The sequence below is a fragment of the Grampus griseus genome (genome assembly GCF_964374135.1).
Source record: "Grampus griseus genome assembly, chromosome: 16".
NCBI classification, from domain to species: Eukaryota; Metazoa; Chordata; class Mammalia; order Artiodactyla; family Delphinidae; genus Grampus; species Grampus griseus.
In genome coordinates this window covers 83,922,986-83,933,377 of record NC_139010.1, presented here as the reverse complement: position 1 = coordinate 83,933,377, position 10,392 = coordinate 83,922,986, and the positions used below count along the sequence as shown (strand labels likewise).

Below are 10,392 nucleotides of genomic sequence, written 5' to 3'. Positions count from 1 at the left end.
AAATACAAGTGTATCTGTAAAAAGAAATTAGAAAAAGCACAGCAGTCTTCTGAGGCCACACAGCCTCCATGGCCGCCAGGCCGCACAGCAGAAACCCAACTGGAGACACCAGAGCATCAAAGGAACCAGGGGCAGCACTTTCTACCCACAAGGCAGTAAAGGCGCCAATCATGTGAGAAAATGTGGCACTTAAAGGTCAGCTCGACATATATGCAAACTATGAGGACTACTTCATGAATCAGAAACAGATAAATGAGGTGTTTATTATTAAACACTTTTAGAAAATCTCAAAATGTTAAATGATAAGAAAATTACAACAGGAAGTTTTACCTTACAAAGTCAAGCCCCGACTAGGAATGGCTGATATGCTGCTGTATTTCAAAATAAATTGCTTTTTAATCCTCTACATTAATTAATATTTATTACATTTAAAATCCTAACTTTTAAGTCTTCCTACTGGCCAAAGCCCAAACTTTCTATAAGATAAAGTCTCTGAAAGCAGATTGAGATCCTTCATAAAACTAAAAGAGATTTTACAGCTCTAAAATCTCCTCAAATTTTTAAATTACCAGTTCTTCGAAAGGCAGTGAGAATTCCCCCAAGTGTTTACACACGAACTCCATGCACAGCATCTGCTTTCCACACTCAACCACTTTTCACAGCGTTCTACCAGGATAGTGACAGCAACAGAAGAAAACACAAGTAAGCCAGCTTTAGGCTGTGAGCAGGAACCGCTACTAAAACCTGAACGCCAAGACAACTGGATCCCAGCTCCGAAATGGAGAGAACTAAAATTTGGTCGTTCCATGGTGACAATGACATTTCTATCAAACAAAGACTATCCTCCACATAATCATTAAATCGGTACAAAATTTTCTCCATCCAAATCAGACCTTCCCAAGTCTGCATGACTAGTTTGCAAATGACACAATTATGACTTTGGCATATAAAAGCAAATCTCTGATTTCTACATAGAAAGAGTAATGCAAAGACTGAAAATTTAAAAATGTTTTTAAAATAATAGCAGACTGAAACTTTTAAAACGCTTACCTTTCCTCTAACTTGGGGGCTTTGGGGCAAATTGTATCTAGTTCTTTAGATGCTTCTAGCTCCTAAAATAAACATACATGTAAGTTTAAGAAACATTTATTATAACATAAATCTCCTTGTTCATGCCATAATATAAAATATTAATGAATCATCTCATCAGAAATACTTTGTATTTATTTCAGATTCATATTCATAAAGGTAGAACCTTAAGAAATTCATACTTTAGATTTAATACAGCACTTATAAAAGTATGCTTAAATATGAAAATTCTCTATAAGGTCTAGTCTTCTCAAGTCTAACCTTAATTATATCAAGTCCTCCTATGAGCTCTCCAGAAACATAGAGCTGGGGATAGGTGGGCCAATTGGAATAGGTTTTGAGGCCCTGACGAACTTCTTCATCTGAGAAGATATCGAAGCTGCTAAACTGAATATTATGTTTGTTAAGAATTTCCACCATCTGCTTGCTGAAACCTGCGTACAGAAAAAGAAAATCAAGAACTTAACTTCTCTCTCAAATACACACAATTTTAAATTAATTCAGATTACATGTTATCTACTGAACATAGATGCCTGCCTCTATTTTATCAATGATTTAATTAGCATGGCTGAATAGTATGTAATGAGGAAGCAAAGTCCAAGAACCCCTTCTCTGACGCTGAACCACATCACATGCTCAGGTATGGCTTAACTTTTTAAAGTATCATGAGTTTAAACAAACAAACAAAAACAAAGTATGTTTATTTATCGAAGTTCCTCTTCAATATTAGGTATTTTTGTTGTAGGAAAAACAGTACTGGCCAAAAAGCAGAGACCTCAAGCCCCAGCACCAGCTCCATTCACCAAGGGGAGGCACAGTTCAGGCCTGGACAGCCACCTCTGCCCCCCTGCACTTTCCCATCAATCAGGGGACTGACATGGATGCCCAGACAGTCCCTCCCAGCTCTGCTGTTCTGTGAATCTATGAGAATCAACACTGGGTGGAGGAAAAAACTCTACAATTGTTATTTTTAACTAGTACTTGACCATACCTGGAAACCCAATTCTGTTTGCTTTCTACTGCCCTTTTACTACTTCCTGTGTACCCATTTCAATAGTTCTCAATTTTCATCATCCCTAAACAGAATAAATTAAAAATCAAGAAGCAGTGTGTTCTCTTTTAGTCTAGAATGGATATAGCACATTGAATTTCAGAGCTATCTTCTCTGTTGTTATACATGAACTGTCAGTAGACTGCTGGTATCCTTTCTCATCTGGTGTCATAACTTGACAGTTTCTTTTCTAAAACTATTTATATTCCCCAAAGTATGTAATGTGATTTTTTTTTTTTACCTCACTGTAGTGACAATCTTATGTTCCATGATTTGATTATACTTTTTTTTGTTCTGTACTTTTTTGACATCATTTTCTTATTATGACATTAGTACTGAAGAATAAGAGTGTGAATATCAGTCTTTTATAAACCTATTAGTCTTGTCTGAAAAGAGAGTATTTTTCTTTCTATAAGCTCATTCTTCCCCATTGTTTTTCAATACTCTGTACTCTACTCTTTCACATTCCATCATTCTTCTTTTCAAACAGTCGTAATCCGCTGGAAAATAACCTTCAGATTCAAAATTCCTGGAAGATTTAACAGCATCTGCAATTATTTTTAAATAAAATCAAACCACGAAATTCAGTATAAAATTAACTGTATGAAGAGGCTTTACCTGATGTCCTGCAAAAAGCACTTTTACTATTAAAACACGGATCTATTACTGGCTCCAGACATTTTTAGATCTGCCGTTCATTGAGATGAAGTACCAGTATTTATTTGTATAGCACATAAGTTGCTTTTCCTACAACTGAAGTGTTAAGTTCATGTACAGCCCGAAGTAAAACACTGATTCTGAAATTTTTCATTCATCTGGGAGTTCATTAGTAAACAGCTAACGGCTGATTGCTGATAGTTATTCTGTTGCCAATATATTAACTCACTTCTACTGTAACTGGCTGAGAAAAAGCTTTATTTTTGCTTTAGGCAATTACATGCAGACCAGAAAGACTGATTGGTAGAGTTGCATTTTTAAGGGTTAAAGAGGCAGACTGGAATGTTATGCTTAAGGATAAAATAGTGAGAAGGCTTTATTCTAATAACAAAATGTTTACACCCACTTTTTTTAGGAAAAATTCATGCATGCAATAAAAATATTTAAAAGTAGAAAAACCACGTTTAACTGTCCCAGAACCACCATTTCTACCCACAATCATTTCTGCTCATGACAGAAGACATGAATAAGGAGCCTAACTGTCCCACTACGTAACAACAACGAGACCCTAAGAACACTGTGGAACCTGCAATGTTTTTGTGTCTGATTTAAAAAGTAAAACAGTTAGATGACTCTCACTGCAGGAGAAATTTTCGCACTGTGGTTCAAATACCTTTTGCTTTGCTAAAAGCTTTGTTAGTAGAAATAGATACAAGAATTCCCAAATAACTTGATTAACCTGCATGTTGAAGGATTTATCATTCTGTTTAAAAAGATGTACATCTCAGCTCTTCTTGAAAATCATCCTAAAACATGAGAGCCCTCTCTTTCCTGTCCTCCTGAGCAGCACAGAATAAGGATAATCTAATTCTTTGACGACTGAGACCCTATCAACATGTCAGGCTCCTAATACACCATACCATTCTCTAGGTAGAGCCCAAAAGTGAAGGTCGAGAAGACAGAGATGTGCAATGTGCAGGGGCTCGGCTGAGTCCAAGTAGATTCCAGGGCAGACCCCGAAACGGCTTTCAAGGTCTCCTTGATGCAAAATTTAAATGTTATTCATTCACGTTTTTCTGATTAACCGAAAGCAAGGTGGGGGCCCACTAATGAAAAATCAAGTGTAGCTCTACTCCACAACGGGCGTCCAAAGGGAGTAATGCATGTTACTGACGGTAGTGCTTTCAAAGTGAATGCTGTGCAAAATATGGAAATACCAGCCACTTGAGCTCGTAAGCACTGATGGCCATTCTTTTATAAAGGAGGCTCTGCCTACGCCTCATCTCTAACATACCACCAGAAAAGCAAAAACAATTGTCCACTAAACAGGCTCAGAAAGGAAGAGGGTGAAAGTCGTGTACATTCCTGTAAAAGAACAGTTTGAAGATAAAGGCAGTTTGTGTAGCAGTGCACACAGAAAAGGACAAACAGAATCAGAGCAGCATCAGTGAAGGAAGCAGCAGGGCACAGTCACAATAAAAGACTCCCAATTAATCCTTAAGTAGATGTTTTTTCAAAGAATACCAAAACTCTAAAATAATCTATTTACTACATGTGATAGAAAGACATGATGTAACAGAAACCAAAATACTGGGAAACAGAAAAGCCTATTAAAGTGTAGTTATAAAAATTATAAACAATAAAATAAGTACTTGTACGGAATGAAACTGTTTATAATATGTATCAAAATATTTTTTAATTCCCCAAGTATTTATCTAAATGTCTATAATACAGCGTTTTTTCCTATTGCTCTGAAATGTTTCAAAGTTTCTTTTTTATTCTACCTCGTTATTTGTACAGTCTTCCAAATGTCACTCAGACGGTTAATATAAAAATGACTAGAAATACATCATAAATCCAGTCTAATGAAAAGGTAAGCAGAAAAATGATTATTTCTAAGTATAATTCTAATTTATTTGAATAATCATATAACATCTGAATTGAAAAGGCTCTCCAAGACTGGCTCCAACCCCCAACACCCAAAGAAGAAGTGAAGTCACACGGAAAGTAACTGATTTGTACCTCAAGTTATCAAGGCAGGTGGCAGGCATAGGGGCAGTTAGGACTGCAGCTCACCTGTCGTGACATCTAGTCTGCTAGGCTTTCCAGTGTTATCTATCACCTTCCCCTCTGCTGCCTCAGAATACCTTCCCTAAGCTTCAGTTTTTACCAGCTGCCAATTTCATTAGGTTATTATTCAGAAACGATTAAGAGAACACTACTGTTCATTCCCAAAGGAAATAATACTCTACTGGTTTTACTGTAGGTTTCCTGTGTATAACCTGTCTCACCGGTTCCTCCACATCTTACAACCAGTTCTACAGCACTTCAGGCTTCAATGAAGGCATTAAATAAAATCCACTGGACTGATTTAAGTCCCTGTTATTAGGTCACCACATAAAGTACCAGAAGTGATTTTCATGCCTGATGGGAGAAATTGAACCAGCTGCAACATCCATTAAAAACCAACAACCAAAACACAGAGACTATCTGTTGCTATCTTTGGTTAACTCTAGTATAGACTAAGTTAGCCTTTCAATACACAAACAGCAGGCATCTGACATGGAAATACTGGCAAGGAAAATTTTCAAGCATAACTGAAAGAAAAAGGAACCATTTCTTTATCTTCCTAAGACAGAATTCATCATGAAACTTTACGTTTACAACTAGACTGTTTCATACTTTAATATGTAATTTGCTAACTATACAGGGAAGAATTTACAATTAACTTTATATTGGAAGCTTGGCTATATTGTAAAGTCACACTGGCCATGCCGTAATCACATCAATAACACACTCAACTTTCCTGCCACCTGTCTTAATAAATCCCTCCTGTGCAGTTGAAACAAACATGCATCACCAAAAGGCATTAAATGCTCCATTATGCAGCATAATAATGTTGTACAAGGCACAGTAAAAAGAAAACAACGTAACCCCAATACCAGAGGGGCCAAATAACTCTGAGACTTACTCAAGGACAAAATTCCAAGCATACCTGTGGTAAGACAATAAGAGTGACTATAAGCCACAGAAGTGGGAATCTTTAAATTATGAGCAGCTACAAATTGGAATTGACATCAATGGTGAATAATACAGTCATGAGACGTTGAGAGAAAACAGAAGTACACCGGGTAGACACAGGAACACTACTGCAATTCTGTACATTTTCAAACTGCTGAATCTGGACTATGTGAATAAAAGGAGGCTGCCAAGAAAGAGAGGTAAGTGTTAAGAGCAAAATTAACTGAACAGCCCAAAAGCCCATTAATGGAGACAGCAGTCTGGCAGCCGGAACCTAATCCCAACTCTGCTACCCAGTGACCCGAGCAAGTCACCTTCACTGGGACTTAGGTAGTAGACAACAAAGATTTTGAATCAGATGATTTCCAAGATGCCTTTTGGTTCCAACATTCTCCAAGTCTACATTGCAAACGAGTTCTCACACCTGATTATAGAATCTCCTGGGAGTTATAACGTGTCCCACTCTTCTAAGGGTGTCTGAACACAAGTATCAGATATATGGCGCAGCCTGCACAGAGCGCACCGCCTCAACTGCGCCCCTCCCGGTGAGTATCCTCCGAGCAGCCCCTTACCGCAGCGCGGCTCCTGAGGAGTTCCCTTCATGAACAACATGCAGCGGGCAGCGTGAGTTAACTTCTTCAGGCGAAGGCTGAGGTCTTCCTTCGGTTGCTCATTACCACTGGGTGGGAAGGAGCCGCTAGACGCATGTCGTTGAACCTTTTTAGTCAACTCTGGGGCATGGGCACCATCTAATCGGTCCATTTTCTGAGAATTCTAAAGTTAAAAAAGTCATTTAGAGTATGTGTGCATTTCTTCAGCATCTCTATATTTCAGGCTCTAAAATTACAACGAGCACAAATCCATAGCTCTAGCCAGTTTTTAAAGAGGTCAACATCATCACTGGAAAAGTTTTTTAAACTCTGATTACAGATTACCTGCTATGCATCTCAATTTTAGAAATAAATAATTTTCTTCTTTCTTTTTAGGAACATACTAGGAAAACGGCACTACTTCTCAAACCAGGTCAGAAAGGATTTCCCCACCCTCGCTGGGATCAAATCTACTCTTAAGTATAAATGAGGTACCTGGGGGACCATGCTAACACCCAGAGGTACCCTGAAGCACTGATTTGCACCCACTTCCTAAAGGAGTCATTAATCGAACCAGAACCAGCCAGATGTTTCATTACGTCCAGGCACATGCCCCAAACAACCAACTTCTGACCCAACTCAGGGAACATGCTGGGTTTACAACCATGTATCTAGAATTTTTCTCCAATCCTGGTGGCTGGACCTCCACAGTCCATGCCCCTTTTCCAGGACCCCTAAGGCCAAGTAAACGATGAGACTACAAGAAGGGCAAAGCCAGGAGCAAGCAAATGCCTAATGTTTAGGGAGCAGGGGAGAGGGCAAAGGAACCAGCACAGACAGCCCGTGGCCCACTGCAGGCAGACGACCTCTTCTGCCATCTTATCCTTACCTTGAAAAACAGAAAGGTGGGAACAGAACTAATTTCATATTTTTCAGATACTTCAGGAACAGCTTCAGCTTCCAACTTTAAAATAAAAGAATTTAAGCGTGATTATAAAAAGATCCTTTTTTACTACTTCAATATGTAAATCAGTTTCACATGCATTATCCCTTCAAGTAATTGATGTTTTTTAAAGAGTATGGTACAAAAGTTTATGACACATTTACATTTAAATGAGACTCACTGGGCTGGCATGTCATCCACTGAGTTTGCAGTATCAAAACAGGTTCAGAGGTTTTTATTTTGTTGCACATTTCAAAAGATGCCTGGAGGCTGTGAATAAAATTTTTGGTGCACTAGTGACCTAGTAAATTTTCAATCATATGCAGCTACGACTATATTGAAATCCATAAATCACTGACCCCATTTATGTCATGATTACAGTGCTTATTTTCTGCCCACAGCAATTCTTGCTGTTTGCTCTATTGACTAATTTCAAGAGGCAGTACATCATGACTGACAGTTCCAGCCTTCTGCAAATTATGAAGCAAAAAGGAGTATTTCTTCAATAAACTATTGATGTCTGATAAATTTTACTTTTAACTCCTGCAAGGCTGTTGGACCCAAAGCAGATACCTTGCTAGGTTACTTGCTTCTGGGTCTATTCATACATTTAAATGCATTTTAAATAAGATGACCACACTGTATTCGACAATTTCCTTGAAGCCCTTCAACAAGATCTGATGTGGTATCTGATACATAAGCTTAAACAGTATTTAGTAACGCCCTTTCTAAACAATTAAAACACAATTACCTCAAGCTTTTTACTTGGACTTTCTAAACTGTATACTTCGAGAAAGACTGAGATACATTGTATCTTTCCCTCAGGGGACTGTCAATGTAATATAAACTCTGAAAACCAATAAAAATCTAAATTCACACTACACCTGTAGGAAATAAAATTTATTGATAAATTCTACTGCTAAAGAGTTTAAACTATATACACTGCATTCTTTCAGGAGTGAAAGACCCCCACCGGGCTGGAGACACTATTTTTGTCTGGAGCCCTAGCCCATCAAACGGGCGGCAGTGACAAAGCGGGAAGCAGCCGTCTGTCTTTGGCGTGTGTCTCCAGCCCATGCACCCTTGGGTGCTCTCTTATCACCTTAATTCTCGTTTCTTTACAACGCCCTTTCGAAACAATATTTTAAATTATTTTCATTCTCCATCGTGAAAAATTATATACATTTTAAAGTCGATGTCAAATGTACAATAAAACTGAAAAAAGAACAAAGAGAAGGTAAAGCACTTGGAGACAGCTATTTAGAAGAGACTCTTTCTAAGATATAAGAAACTTCTGTGCCATATTCCTTCATACAGTTCCACACTCAGACCAAAGAAGAGCACAAAGGTGATGACAAAGGCAGCGCATCACTGTCTGTCTTTCGGCTAACATCTGGTGAGTGCCCACCACACACTGGGCACTGACTGGGCCAGGCTCAGTGAAGATCCCCATCGTTGGCACTCCTGGATTCTAACAGAAAAGTAATACAAATCAAAAACCAGGTAACACTAAGTAGAAACAAGATAATAGAGTTTTAAACCAGAACAAAACAAGCAGCATCCTGACTCATACAATCAAATTCCTATATGCTTTTGAAACTTGATCTCTTCTCACATTCCCGCTGGTTTCCAGTAGGGTCCCTTACTGACAACTCTTCTGGGAAGCAAACGATGCTCTTGAAATTCCTGCTGAAGCCAGGAGGATCGCTACACGTGCCTCCCTTAAATGAGCTCCCAGAAGACGAGATCTTAATAAGACACAGGCAACGGTGACAGGCAAATCCTCCTGAGCCTGGGCCAGGAGCACCATTAAAGGCAAAGCCGTTCCCCAGAATATCAAGGGCACCTGAAGTCCGAAACCTTCACAACACTAAAACTCTTTAGAAATACTTCCGTTGGATGTAAGACAACATAACCGTTAATAACAATGGAAGCAGAAGATAAATGTATAAATACTAAAAATTTTTAATTTTAATTTTCTTCTGCATTCCGAAGAGACCAAAGATGGCCAATAAGAGCTAATACCTTCCTTGGAGGCCTGCTCTGTGCCATAAACCACGACATGCCTTTACATGAGAGCACCTAGACCTGTCACAGCCTGGGAAGTATGGGGCATGTAATCATCTCAGCTTCACAGGGAGCCAGGTAAAGAGGTCACTCCAGACACAGTTAATAAGCAGCAGGACTGAGAAACAAACGCATGTTTGTTTGACTACAAAGCCTGTGCTTTTTTCACTATACTAGGTTAACTTTTCTACTAAAACAATCAAACAAGAAATAGTCAAATTTCAAAGATAGGACTTATACATGACTTCAGGACAAAACAGACACGAATACTTCCAGAATGGATTCCCAGCCGGAAGGCCTTTGGGGGAACCACGTGCTTCCTATACCGTGAATCTCAAACGTGGACCCTTCCCCACGCAGCGTGCTTTGTGTCTGTGGAGAAGGGGGAGGAGGGCAGGGAGGTGTTACTAAAGCAAGATGAGTCCAGAGGAAGGGAATTCTGCATCATCTCCTTCAATTTACCAGGGTCACCACTGACCATCGTGATGATAATGGCTAACACCGTTCTAAGTACGTTCAGGCACTGAGTTCACTTAACCGTCACAGTAGGTACTATCTTAAGGAAGAAACTGGAACTTCAAGAGGCTAGGTAACACGGTCGAGAGCACACCACCGCTGGGCGGTGGAGCAAGGCAGTCTGGCTCCAGCCTCACTCCACTCTCCGCGGCCCTGCTGCCACTTCACCAGATCCAATGGTTATGCCTTTTTTCTTCACTTTACTGACCTTTCAGTACGGATGACCACACCCACTTTCTCTGATACCCTTCCCTTGGCTTTCTGTGGTTTCTTTTCCTCCAACTCTCAGACTGAATCCCTGGCTTCTTCCTTCACCTCTGGCCAACCACTACATGGCTACACATCCCAGGACTTGGTTCTGAGTCTGCTTCTCTCACCTACACTCATTTTCCCAGAGCGGTCTCATACAACCCCCTGCTCTAAGGAGCACCAATATGGTACTGCCACCCAAGTTCTCT

General features: G+C 39.5%; 1 protein-coding gene across 1 annotated transcript in view; it reads right to left on the bottom strand.

Annotated features, from left to right (window-relative positions):
• GLRX3 (glutaredoxin 3) overlaps positions 1-10,392 on the bottom strand; it is a 31,301-nt gene that overhangs the window by 9,968 nt on the left and 10,941 nt on the right. The window contains 4 exon segments of the mRNA XM_082673839.1: positions 1,051-1,112; positions 1,351-1,523; positions 6,391-6,592; positions 7,298-7,372. Coding sequence (XP_082529965.1) covers positions 1,051-1,112; positions 1,351-1,523; positions 6,391-6,592; positions 7,298-7,372 — 512 coding nt within the window.